Source organism: Ziziphus jujuba, chromosome 11 (assembly GCF_031755915.1).
Source record: "Ziziphus jujuba cultivar Dongzao chromosome 11, ASM3175591v1".
Taxonomy (NCBI): domain Eukaryota; kingdom Viridiplantae; phylum Streptophyta; class Magnoliopsida; order Rosales; family Rhamnaceae; genus Ziziphus; species Ziziphus jujuba.
The window spans coordinates 5,349,963-5,364,373 of record NC_083389.1 but is presented as its reverse complement, the minus strand read 5'-3'; the positions used below and the strand labels follow the sequence as shown (position 1 = coordinate 5,364,373).

The 14,411-nt window shown below is 31.3% G+C and overlaps 1 protein-coding gene across 1 annotated transcript; it reads left to right on the top strand.

The window, feature by feature from the left end:
- The first annotated feature begins 11,633 nt into the window (after positions 1 to 11,633).
- LOC107408946 (protein STRICTOSIDINE SYNTHASE-LIKE 10) lies at positions 11,634 to 13,929 on the top strand. Its single transcript, XM_016016381.3, has 3 exons — positions 11,634 to 12,032; positions 12,409 to 12,672; positions 13,091 to 13,929. The coding sequence occupies exons 1-3, from the start codon at positions 11,749 to 11,751 to the stop codon at positions 13,656 to 13,658; spliced, it is 1,116 nt and encodes a 371-aa protein (XP_015871867.1). The 5' UTR covers positions 11,634 to 11,748; the 3' UTR covers positions 13,659 to 13,929.
- Positions 13,930 to 14,411: the final 482 nt, after the last annotated feature.

Below are 14,411 nucleotides of genomic sequence, written 5' to 3'. Positions count from 1 at the left end.
AAAGGTGGGGGATTAGAGAGAGAGAGAGAGAGATAGAGAGAGAGAGAGAGAGAGAAAGAGTGGGACCCAGCAAAATCCCCCCAAGAGATACAGGTGATGTCAGCAACGGAGCCTTTTTCCCTGGTGTGAAATCATGTGGCGCTTACCATATCTTGAGCAGGTGGGGAGTGGTGGCAAAGAGAGGGCAATTTCTTTTGATTCCCTTTTAAGATTTGCTTCCCATGCATGCCCCATCTTATCTCTTACACCATCATCTAGCCCAGCATCATTTTCATCATCATCATCATATACATAATACATACATACAGACATTCATGTACTATTAAAACCTATATGTATGGGCTTCACGCACTTCCATTTCATTCAAATATAAACCCCTTCTACTTTGTGTTATCGGCTATGTCATTCATTTGGTGCCTTTTAAAAACTTGTTCAAGTGGATTATATTAACCAAAAAAATTTTCTGAAAAAGAAAAAAAAAAAAAACTTTCTTTCTCATATGGCATTCTTCTTTCTTATCTAAACCAACAGAACTTTTGGGGTAGGTAGATACTATATATATACATATATATATATATATATATAGAACAAAATGAGAAAAAGGAATTGATTGGATGAGGAGGATACATCTTTATCTGAAACTTTTTTTTTTTTCTTTTTGAAGAACTTTTCAATATGTCTCGCAGATATATGAAATGATATAATTAGGGGAAATGTTTGATTTTACTTGATTAATAGTGTATGGTTGGAGTTTTGGGAATTTTATTTTTATTTTATTTTTTTTAACAATTTTCAAAGCTGATGAATTCTGAATTTACATTTCAAAATGATTCCTTTCACTTTGTCTTTAACCTAGGAAGTTTCTTCAAAATTATCATCAGAATAGTGTCAGATCTACGTCCAAAATGGGGATTGACCCTCTAGAAAAAGAGCAATACAACCAAACCGATATCATGCATGTGTCTCCTTGTCAAAATATCATTACGATCAGATTCTCATGATCCTCTTCTCAAGTCTTTGTTTTCTTGCTACTATTTGCCTAAAGGTTTCATTATATCATCTGAAATCTTGTAATTAATACTTTTAAAGCTATAGATTATATTAATTGAAAATTATGAATGAAATAATAAAGAAGAAGAAAAAAGAAGTTTTTTTTTTTAATTTATAAAAAATTATTAATATTTTTAAACCAAGAAATAAAATAATATTTAAATCAAAATTTAAAAAAACTGAATGAAACTAGCCATTGCCTAAATTACATACCCATTGTGCAAGAAAAAAATCAAGCACATTGAAAGATTGAAAAAAATGTTTTTAAAAATCAAAATAAAAAGCACAAATTAGTGGGCCAATGTGGCCTAAATCTTCTAATTTTTTTCCTTCCTCTTTTCTTTTTTCCTTTGATTGAGTAATCAGGACCCATTTATAAAAGAATCGGCAAAAAAGCCAGTCAATGTTTCTGATCATGCATTTTAGTTTTCTCACTCAATAGTCTTCCGACAATTATTTACTATTATAATAGCAAACCATATAGTCAGTGATAATCATATGAATAGTTTTTCTTACACTTTTTAAATAATTATTGTATTTTATTTTGTAAACTTAATCTTTTTGGCCCTTTTTTCTAATCCCATCTCATACCATTGAAATTTTTCTAATTCTCCAATTATGAGCAACGTCCCAACCAGTTGATTGATTACTGAAGCAACACGCGTAAACACAACTACCATATTGATTGAGCAAGATTTTATAAATCAAAACATTAAATTTTGGACCAAAATTCATATTAATTTGGTTGTACTTTTTAGAGGATATATACATATAGGAAGATTCAACATCAACATTTATTGTATAAATTCCATGAAAGAGATAAGTACAAAGTTTCAGATTGGGCATGATTATTAACTCTTTCAATTAAAAACAAATCCTCTCCCATGTGCGTTTCTTTGGTTAGGCCATCGTATCATTTTTATTTTTTATTTTTTTGTTAAATGTAAAATATAATAATTATGTGGTTGAGTTAGGTTGGCCTCTTTAACTAGGTTGGCATTTAAATTGTACCAAAGTGGGTTAAAATACAAATGAACTATTAATAGTAGACTTTCTACTCTTTTATCCACTTTCCTATCCTAATTTAATATAGGTATATATATATATATATATATATATATGTAGTACATTATGAAAGAAGTGTTTTTCTTTTCATGCTTTTGCACCACTAATATTTTTGGCTTTATTTAGAAGTATGAAGACATTAAATGGAAAAAATTTTAAAAAAATTATGTGGAAAATAATTCCATGTGCATACACATGCATACGTACACATATATACATCATATATTCATCACATTATTTTTCTTACAAAAAGATATCTTTTACGAATGATTACAATTTTTCTTCTTTTTTTTATTTGGTTTTTACTTTTACTTTTCCTTTTTCGTTCAGAAAAAATCCCAAAAATCTCCTAATAATAGCATGACATGCCAAAAAGCATTGCTTTTTTTTTTTAGAAAAAAAAAAAGAAGAAAAATTGGCACGTTATTCCCTAAAGTTATCTTTATTTTCTAAACGTGTAAAAAGGCAAAAACTTGGTAACAAGCCCAGGTTGATTTTTCTTTTTTGCTTTTTTATGGGGTTGTAAAAAAAAATTATAAATGTTCATATGCTAGCTGTTCAATATTCTTTACAAATAAATTCTGTATATAAAATTAATAAGGAGAAAAAAAAAAAAAAAAGAATAAGAACCCCTTCCTAAAAAAAGGAAAAACAAAAAACAAAAAGAAGAAGGTTCTGTTCTTAAAGTGCAACACCATATTGCCTAATGCCAACCATATAACAGATATAATTTGGTAACCGTTGTTTTTATTTTCGCTTCAAAAGATTCCCGACACGCTTTTATTTATTGTACAACCTGTCACACATAATCTAAACTCCAAAACATCATATATATATATATATAATAAATGAATAAATAAACTTGGTTTTGCGATGCCCTTTGGTTTGCTAATATACCCATTTCCAAAAGAAGATGTTGTTGATTCCCTGCTGCTCATCTCCACCATTAATCATGGGACTGCAAGTCTGGTTGCCATTGGAATTTTTGTTCCATGTCTTTTATAATCAACCTTATTTATTGATTGGATTTTATTTCAGAAAACAAATCTTTAGGGTAGGATCGTACTGTCTGGATCGTGTAGGGTAAAGTCCACCATATATGCATGTATCGACGAACCCAGTTGTCTTGGGTTCTGCTGTGTGCAGTATAATTATCTGATTGATTTTCCTTGCCTAAATGACCTCAGGTCCATCCCCTTTTCTGCCTTTTAGTTATACATGAATTATTTGAATTAAAATACTAAAAAAAAAGAAAAAGAAGATGAAGTATTTGTATTAATTTCCTGGACACAAATTCCCTTTATTCTAATGGAAAATTTGGGATTAAAATATCAAATAATATATTTTTAAGTTTGAATTCACATGGGTCTATCTATATCCGTAAGATGGAAATTTAGTTGATTAAAAGTATTCACAACATTATACTATAGATGATTGTTCCAATATTAATATTGAAATTTGGCTAATAGAAATAGAGATGGAAGAGGACAGAAGATGTGTATGTAAATGAATTTAGCTGGGAAGTCAAGGAAAGGGGCATTTGCATGCACTTTTTAATCAATGTATATTTTTTGGTCCACAATTAGGAGTGCAAATTGTGAAGATGGACATAAATTGGGCACAAAAATAATTAGAGAGGACCCCTTGGAACACTCTCAGAGGTGAACAAAAGAGGCCACAGCTATACCATATACATGGATACAGCTGAAGGCTTGAATGAATGGAGTGAAAGTAATTTATAAAGAGAGAAGACTGAGAAGGCCAAAGAGGGGGTTTCAAAGTTTAAAGAGCAAAGGGATTATGATTGGATATAGAGAGTAGAGAGTGGTTGTCCAAGGCATAGGAAACCTTGCATGTTCCCCTTTCATATTTCATCATCATTTGACCCCACAACTACATATTTTGCTCCAACACCAATATATCCATCTCGGGATCCTGTCTCTTTTTTTTTTTTTTTTCCCCCCTTTTTTAAAATTTTTTTTGATCATAAAATTATAGGATATGAAATTAATTTGCAAATCCATATAACAATAGCTAATTAATAGTACTCCTTTTTTGTAAATAAAGGGGGAAAATTTTCAGCCAAAAAAAAAAAAAAGAAAGGGGAAAAAATGCCTTTTTTTGGGTTGTTGGATCAATATATATCAAATTATTAGACAATTGGATTTTTTTTTTTTTTTCGGTTGTTTTGGGGTAAAGAAGGGAAATGATAAGTAGGTTTGAAGAGGTTATATTGCACAGAAAGAACAAAGTTTTAAAGGGAGAGAGAGGAAGAGAAACATCTTTCTAAATTTCACTCACCACATGGCTTGTCAAGTAGAGATTGACAGCGTGAATACTGATTAGCATTGGCTTTTTTTGCATGGCATAAATATACTAGATTATATATGTGTGAATATGGGGGATACAAATATATTCATATGTTTTATTTTATGGTCCCTTCTCTTCTTCCCTGTCTAAAGCTTTCTAGCTCATGCTTTCATGGTCCCCCCAAACCACCCCCTCCTCTCCTCATTTCCATATCTAAATAAAGTTGCTTAAAAAGTTCAATTTGGGTACCACATCACGTAGGTAAGTGGGCACTCATTATGATCAATTATTACTACAAAAACCATTACCTTATTTTTAAATGATATTGGTTCCACATTTTATATTTACTAGCTGAAACTCTTCAGTAGGGAAACTCCTCCTACTTACCGAATCAGCTTTTACTATTATTTGGTTGATTAGAATATATAAGATGGACTAAAATCAAGCCAAAAATTAATGAAGACATAACCATTTGAATTTTCAAATTATGATCCTGAGTTTAAATTTCTCACTCTTTTGCTGAAAATTAAATTTTGTGTATATATTGCTTGTGCATGCATGTGTATACTCAAATTAGTTATAACATAATAAAAGATGGTACTTAATTGATTATCTTTTATCGTTTATATTTTTAAATCATAGACGGAATCATAAGAAGCATCCAAAGTCATCCACCAGAAAGTTCAATTACTTAAAAAAAAAAAAAAAGTACTTAAATTAATTATTGCGAGATAAAAGTTTAAACAACATAAACTTAGCTATAATAAGTATCGAATGAAAAGTCATTTACCAAACTTCAATTACAGCTTTTGTTCACAAAATGTGTCATATATTGATGGAAATTCAATGGATCTTTTGGTACGTAAATCATTTGACCAATAAAATCTATGAATTTAATTTGGCATACGAAAGAAGCAAGAAGTGGTAATTTAATTACACTTATCAAAAAAAAAAAAGTTGTAATTTAATTAGCATTTGACTAGCATGTACCGATGGAAATATCAATTTTTTGGTCAATGTCAACCAAAATCACAAAATGGACATGCTAAAAAAAATAAATTAATGTGACTATTGCTATAGGTTTGGTGGTCCTTAGACCATTAATTCATTGATCAAATTGGAATACATAACCGACAAAAAAATTTGCTAATAGCACCAAACCCCCATTTATTGATAATATAGATATATAATTTCTCAAACAAAGACGCCTTTTTCCATACATTACATTTTCTTAATAAATTTGGAACGCAACTCGTGCTTGCAATTTCATTGTCATCGTGTGTATACAGAAAGTAATGGTGACAAAGAGATTAATTGAGTTAATCCATTAAATTAATTATTTGGTACCTGGAATTTTAAAAAAGACTTTTTTCGGCTTTTTGCTTAAAATGAATTATATATTATTTATATATGTGTGACCACATGATAACATGAAGGGAACAGAATAGGGAATAAAATAGTAATGAAGAAATAAAGAAATTAATTAAGAAAGGGTTAGATTAATTAACCTGATAATTAAAAAGTTTAATGAGCAGAGAGCAGGTGCAACCAATCATATCATGAATTAAAATGGAAGCATAAAATAAAGAGAGTTTAGCACCACATACAGTGAACCCACAACCGAGGGTTTTAGTTTTTAGAGATACGGGTGTACTTTGAGATCTTTGAGAATATATATATACAAATAGTTTCAAAGATTGGATCAAATTCTTTATTGCATTACTCATAAAAATTAGGTCTTAGGTGTATATCATGGACAAATCATGCTCACCAAAAGTAAGATAAGAATATTCTTATTATAAAATTAACCCTAAACCCATTTGCCAAAGTTGGAAAGCAATATATATTTATACATATATACATACATTTATTTGTTTTTGAATTATTATTTTACAAGCAAAAGCACAAATTAAGGAATTAAGCTAATAGTAGGACTTTCAATATTCAAAACCTTATGGCATTCAAAACTAGTTAGATACTTGCTTATATAACAAATTGATTCATGGTTTTGATAAGTTTACCCACCGATTGCTTCTGGTCATGCACAACTTATATAGCATGAATTGGTTGTTAGATTTTGAATTTTTTTCACAAAACATGGTTTGGAGTTTAAAGTTTTAAGAAATTATCTAGGATATTTAATTGAGAGGAATTATAAGAATTGGTTTCGAAAATGCGATGAAAATGAAAAACGAGAATATGCATTTAGATTTGTATGATGCAAAATTATGTCAGAAATTACATTTCGAAACCTGAATTTTCAAGATAAACACTTTTTCTTAAAATAACTACTGAAGTCAAAATTGGTTTAATATATACATAAAGGGATACCCTTTTTTTTTTTTTTTTTTTTTTTGGGGAAACATAAAGGGATACCTTTGATAAGCACGAATCCACCCTTTCCATTAATTCTACAACGTGTATATGGTTGAAAGAATTTGGGTGGGCCAGCTAGAAGCTGAATCAAAAAATGGCCAAGGGCAAAGAATATAATAAAACATAAGGGAAATACGGGGGGCAAAAAAAATTGTACCAGATTACTATATATCATCTGTTAAAATTTAGGGCTTTTCCAAATAATTGGAAATAAAATTTATTGGAGACCAAGGTTACTTATGCTAATTAGCTAATTGGATGAATAAATTGACTGGGAAATTCATAAATTCCAACCTACCGAAGAAAATATATAGAAATCATTTTATGAACCAGAATAAATCATGGGTAGGTCAACCCTCCATGAAATGATAAAATAGATCTAATTAGATCTTCTTTAACTCATGAAGGAGATACGATGGACCTTTCCTCAATCAATATCGGTAATATATATATATATATTTATGTACACCTTATTTGCTATTTGTTGCAACCTTCAATGCTAAATTTTATGATTTGACTTTATTTAATTATATATTATAGGTTGTTGAGAACAATTATATTGGGGACTTGGGGTAACGAACTGAACCTTAATATATACTTAAAAAAGTTAAATATCTTTCATAATGCAGGTACTTTGCAAAAGTCACACCTAACCCTAATCATGTTCTTTTCATAGGAGCTACTAATTTTTAAAAATATAATTTTTTGCATAATATATACTTCAAATTGTATTCATCTGTTAGTTTAGCTTGCTTAATTACTATCAAAACTTAAAATAAAATTGTGTATACATTTGCTTAGCATACAAAAAACGTGTATTTATTTATGTCTTTTATACATGGCATTATGTGAACAGATCCAGTGCACTTGAACAGGGCCAGAGAGGCAGCAATTCCAAGAGATGCTTTGTGGGTTAGAGATCTTTTTTGAGAATATGCAATTCAAGTAAAAAGGCATATATAATCAAGGATGAATTATATAAATTTTTAACAACCTAAACCCAAACTACTTGTAATTTTGAAGACAGTGCAAAAAGAAACTCTAAGATAAACCCCACTAATCCCTTTTTTAGGTGTCGGAAAAAATTGTTAAAAACCACTGCTTGCCTTTTGTTGGTAAAGAAAAGTAGCAGTTTTGGGATCGTAGATGGTCATCTAAAATATTCGAACTAAGAAAGTAGAAGAAAGAGAAACCAAATGATAAAACAAAGAAAAATGAAAAGATGAAAAAGAAAAGGCACTTGGAAAGTCTAGCTACCACCATGCCACCATAGAAATTAGAAAGAAGAACAGAATTTGACTGTATGTATTTGCTGATTGACAGTTTATTAATCATGCATATATTCTTGTCTCTTTTCTATGTAATATTTTCAAAAGCATTAATTTTTGAAATTATCTTACGAGCATTTATGTTATTAATAGGTTGTTTAGATATATTAATAAGAATTCAATTATAAATATTTTTGCGCTTAGTGCTTCTCCAATAAAAACAGTAACCAAATTCTACCAAAAAAAAAAAAAAAAACACTTTTTTGACCAAACTATTATATGATTTGTGAATATATGTTACTTAAAGGTGAATCTAAAGGAATATATGTGTTGTTTGTAAAAGGAGGGTCAAATATTCTTTGGAGATGTGAAAACATAGCAGACCCAGATGCGAAGTGGTCATATACATAGAGACCCATTTTGAGATTTGGGAGGTATGATCCGAGTAATAATAATATTATAGAGAGAGTATTCACCCAAAAAATATAGAGAGAGAGAGAGAGAGAGAGTTTGTGAAAAAAATAAAATAAAATAAAATAAGTCCAAGAACAAATACCAATCAATTCAATTACAGTGACAAAATGTGGTGGCGTAATGTGTGATTTTAATGGGCCGGGTGGGATGATGGAGAAGCTGGTCCCCTCAGTCTCTCTCTGTGCTTCCAATAAAAATAAAACGAAAAAAATAGATTTGCTATTCAAAACAAGGATCCTTCATATGTTGGAAGTTTTCAATATCAATGATTCCTGCCGGGTTTTGTGGGTCAGGCCCTGCTTTTATAAAGAAACAAATGCAAAATTTAAAAAACTAAAATTAATCCTTTTTATTTTTTTAATTTTGAAAATAAATAAATAAATAAATAAAGAAGCCTTTTGTGGGGTTCATTTCCTTGCTTGCGGCCACCTGTAATTTCCAACAACAAAATGCAAAGATTTAATACAATTTCAATGGAATACAGGCAAACTTTTCTGAGGCTAATTTATTTTCTGATAAATTTCCTCGTTACATTTTGGATAAAATCCCCATGATAAATATTTAATTTTAATTTTCACAGCCTCAAAGACTTAATGTACAGATGAATATTAATGACTGAATGAACCCATTAATAGTTTTGAATAATTCACGAGTAAAAAGCTGAACAAATTTTCATTTTATTTTTTATTCTTTGAAAACAAAAGTGTTGCTGCCATTGCCAGCCTAGAGTTACATGTTAGTTAGGAAGTTTGTAGTGCATACAAAATAATATCTTGTGCATTTTGTATGTTTTTTCGATTGGTAATTTTGTGCATTTTGTATGTAATTTAGCATTTTATATGATACTTTAATGGGTTTTGTGGAATATTAAACAGAAGATTAAAATGAATAGGAGTATTGGAACCAAAATGAAACTGAGAGATTCTTTAGAATATGGTGAGGTGCAAAGCCATTTTAGTGGAAGTGAATATGGCCTTAAAGGATCCTAATGGGTCATGTGACAGGTCCCTAAATCCTTTCTTGCTTTAGAATCATATATATGAAATCATGAATCACCAAATCAATAATCAACGTAAATGACTTTTTAAAAAAAAAATGTACTAAAACTTTTTAATTTAGCTACAAAGAAACAAAAACAACTTTGGAAGTAGAGATATAAACAAATTATTAGACGACTGCTACACTTTATTAAATCAAGATACATTGTCTATTTAGATGGTTTTGATGAAACTTGAATTTGATAGAAGTAAATTTATTAGATGTCACTTTATCCATTTATTTATTTATTTTGAAAGGTTTTTAGGCGTTACTAAACGGCGAAGTACTGAAGAAAGACCAATCTCTGCTTCATCTAATAGGGATATGTGAACAAGTTTCATCACTTATCTTCATCACTGCTTGAAAGCTTTATGCTACTCCCCATTTTTTTTTTTTCAATTAAAAAAAAATGAAAAAAAAGAAAAGAGAGAGGAAGCTGTTGTGAGCTTAAGCTTTGTAACCCATAAGCTGAGCTCCTTCGGCCATGAGAAGTTTTAGTCGAAATTTGAGTGTGGGCTACAAGGAATAAGGCTGCGGGCACCCTATTAATCAAGTAAAAATCAAGAAACTAATAAAATAAAGTTTGTTTTGATTTCTATGTGTTACCGGCGTAGGAGATTTCATGATTTTTCCGTGGGAGCATTACATAACAATGTCTAAACAATACACAAACCCATCTTATGATTAATTACGTTACAATTTAACTCTGTCCTCTACAAAATATGTTTAGTCATTATTATTCAATAGGTTATATATATATATATATATATTAACATGTTAGTTTGTACATGATTTGAGGCCCATTTGTCATCCTCATTGCAGGAGTGATGTATTAGTTGCTTAATTACTACCACATAAATCGCATATCTATATAGAGAAAAGGAAAGAGAATAATCAAACTTTAAAGATGCCTTTTGAAAAGAAAGGTAGATGGTTTTCTTAATATTGCAACCCAAAATAGTAGGTTTGAAAGGTGTTAAGTCTGGTGTTGCTTCCTTGATTGGCAATATAGATAATGATTAATTGAAGTATTGATAAGAAAGTCTCATTTGCTCCGATTCCTAAAAATACAACTCAAAATATTAACTTTTTAATGGGATCTATCCCAATCCAATAAAGCTCCCCCTCAAATGCATGTTGGTTTGAATTATCTTTCTATCATAGTTTGTTAGAAAATTTTCTCCTTTTTTTTTTTATTCTTCTTTTTGTCTAAATCATGGTAATATTTTGTGTTTTGTATACTATTTATCACTCTACATAAAAAAAAATAATAATAATAATAAAAAATCAAAAAAAAAAAAAAGAACGAAAAAAGAAAAGCAAGTGTGAAAATGAGTCAAGAATTTGATGGTCTTAGACCATTTTATCGCACTTTTTGAACCCAAATACAGACCCCCAGCCACAAGTCTCCAGGACCAGAAAAAAGTCGAAACTCATAAGTCAATATAGGTTGATCCACATTGTTTTGCTTTAGAGTTTAGTGGATGCCTCGTGTTATTGTTTGCCATGATTGTGTCTGTCTGTGTGTGCATATATATATATATATATATAACGAGTTTGTTAAACTTAGTTATGCATAAATTTAAAAAGTAATTTATATGTATCAGGTATTGTATCATGGAATATTAATAATAATTATTAATTCGTAAAATATTAAATTATATACATAAAACTTAGAATATGTTCTCCTTACTAGAATTGGAGGATCCTATTATCTGTTATTACCTTGGCCACCATCGGTAAGGGTGTTTTAATTATTATTAACAGAACTGTTTAGTATATAATTTCTAATGTATAAAATTAAAAATAAAGAAATATGACTGAACACTATACTGCCCATCCTGGTCCAACCTTGAGGGCCGACCTTGATAATTACTGAACTTTATGGGCCAAAGCCTAAGATTCAAAAAAATATGGGCTAAGCTTATGAGAAAAATGGGCTCACTTGGGTTATTTATCAGGGCCTCACAAAACCCCCAAATAAAGTTTTTAAATTTATTTATTTTTTATTATTGGGTTTATATATTTGCATTCCAAGTCCAACGGTTTTGGCAGATACAGCACGTGTAACACAAGGTCTGGTCCAACTCTCCCACAGACCGCGTACAGCTTCAGAGTTAGCTTCAGCTTCCAAAGAAATCAATCAATCAATCAAACGGCCATAAAAATGAACTCGAAGCTGCTGTTCACGGCGGCAGTGGCGGCGATATTGTTGGCTACCTATCCTTATCCAGAGAGCTTCAATATCTATGCGCCGCCGGCCATACCAGGCTCACGTGACCACCTCAACAGAGCTGAGATTATCAGAGTAGGTGGGGCGGTCGGACCCGAGAGCATCGTTTTCGACCCGAATGGAGATGGACCGTATACTGGGGTCGCCGATGGTCGGATTCTCAAGTGGCAGGGAAATGGTGGTGGTTGGACTGATTTTGCTTCAACCGCTTCTCAGAGGTAACAACAACATTTATTTATTTTTTTAAAATTTTTTTGGTTTCTTTCTCCGCATCAATTTGGTGGTGGTCTAGGTTAATTTATACATGATTTATAATAATAAGATATTAAGAATGAATTTTGGAGCACTACACTATATTCTTTTTAAAATTTTGTTGGTAAATGAGATGGATTTAATTTTACTATCATTGTTCTGTTGGGACAAAAATTTCCAAAAGTTGCAGGGCAGGGCAGGGCAGAGATTCCCATTAATATTTATAGCACCACACCACTATTGATTGAATTGCTAATAGCTTTATTTTTCCACAGCAAGAATTTTATTTGGTTATATTCTACTAGCTAGTTTCTTGCTTGATAAAACTATACAATTTTGAAGGAAGGAGTGTGATCGCCCTTTTGCTCCAGAATTGGAGCATGTATGTGGGAGGCCTTTAGGGCTACGCTTTCATAAGAAAACTGGAGAACTCTACATTGCTGATGCCTATTTAGGGCTTCAAGTAGTAGGCCCTGATGGAGGTTTGGCAACTCAAGTGGTCAGTGAAGTCGAAGGTCACCCTCTTCGCTTTACCAATGATATGGACATTGATGAGCAAGAGGATGTGATTTACTTCTCAGATTCTAGTACAAACTTCCAAAGAAGGTAAATTTGATTGCCATCAATATTCCCTTTAAGTGACTCAAACTTTTGCTTGTCTTCTTTTTTAGTAGAAAATATGTTGAGGTGGAAACTCAAATGAATGGTAGGACATGCCAACAAGTTTTTCGCACTTAGACATAACAAATTAGTTTTGTTAAACACAGTGCATTTAACAACTAATATACTGTTATTCCGTACTAAAGTAAGCTCGTTTCTTTTCAAAATTTCAAATGATCATTAATAATATTTCAGTTCAGTTTAGTGTTGTAGCTCTTGTTGGCAGCTTTATAAATGCTTTGCTTTGCTTTCTCCTTGTTGTTCGTTATTAATATAATTCACAGTCATCAAAAAGAGAAAATGCTTGAAGAGAACTAATAATTCAAGTTCTGAAAGATTGTCCTTCTCTGATGTGTGATTGCAGGCAATTCATGTCATCCATCTTGAGTGGAGACAAGACAGGAAGATTACTGAAATTCGATATATCAAGCAAACAAGTGACAGTCTTACTGAGAGGCCTTGCCTTTGCCAATGGTGTTGCATTGAGCAAAGACCGGTCCTTTGTGCTAGTCGCTGAAACAACAACTTGCAGGATCCATAGACTCTGGCTTCATGGTCCAAATGCTGGAAAAGTCGACATTTTTGCCGAGCTTCCGGGATTCCCTGACAACATAAGGAGGAACTCCAAAGGGGAGTTTTGGGTTGCATTACATGCCAAAAGGGGACTTCTTTCAAAATGGGTTGTATCTAACACTTGGGCTGGAAATTCATTGCTGAAGCTTCCTCTTAGCTTCAAGCGATTGCATTCCCTCTTAGTAGGAGGAAAGGCTCATGCAAGTGCTATCAAATTGAGCGAGAATGGAGAAATTTTAGAAGTTTTAGAAGACTGTGAGGGAAAAAGCATGAAGTTTATAAGTGAAGTGGAAGAGAAAGATGGGAAGCTGTGGATTGGGTCAGTTCTAATGCCTTTCATAGGCATTTTTAACATTTAGTGGGACCCTGAATTGCAATTGTAGCTTTGTTTCTTTTTCCTTTTATCCTCATAGTCTTGTAGAAATTATATTTAGAAACCATGTTTTGAGCTACCTCCAAAATCATGCAACCAAATAAGAGTTGCATTGCAGAGGAAAATATATTGTGTATTGTAGAACTTTCTGCAATGTGCGCGTAAGATGTTGGAAGCTCCTATATTATTAGAACAGAAATATTAATTTTTATAAAGAATCTACGTAGCATATTGCTTTGTAGCCCATATTCAATCTATTTTATAGGGTTTTAATTGTTTTAAAAATTAAAAAATAGCAAAATTTTTTATTTGTTTTAAAAACTAGCCAATTTTTAATATATTCAGACCAAATACCCTTCATTATGTTTTTTTCTTTTCTTATTTTTTTTGTTTTTTCCTCTATCAAAATGCAACTTTTTTTCTTTTCTTGTTTTTCATTTTTTTTTTCTCTACTTTCCCTTTCTCTTTTGAAATGCAGCTAGGGCTTTCCCTTTTACTTTCCTTTCCAAAAAACACCATTCTGTTCGCTGGTGTTTTTGATAGAGCTTCTTTTCTTTTCTTGTTTTTGGTTTTTTTGTCTACTTTCTCTTTCCATATCAAAACGCAGCTAAGGCTTTCCCTTTCACTTTCCCTTTTGAAATACACCATCCCGTTCGCCATCAAGGCTACCAATTAAATTTATTATTCTTTTTGTTGAGAGATTAAATTTAGGCGAGGCCAAGGAACAAGAAGAAAGGTA

What these genes read in the sequence shown, in the direction of transcription:
- LOC107408946 (XM_016016381.3), top strand. Translation starts at nt 11,749, where the DNA reads ATGAACTCGAAGCTGCTGTTCACGGCGGCAGTGGCGGCGATATTGTTG. An exon ending in GCTTCAACCGCTTCTCAGAG is followed by an intron (nt 12,033 to 12,408) that starts GTAACAACAACA and finishes ACAATTTTGAAG; the next exon opens with GAAGGAGTGTGATCGCCCTT. An exon ending in AGTACAAACTTCCAAAGAAG is followed by an intron (nt 12,673 to 13,090) that starts GTAAATTTGATT and finishes GTGTGATTGCAG; the next exon opens with GCAATTCATGTCATCCATCT.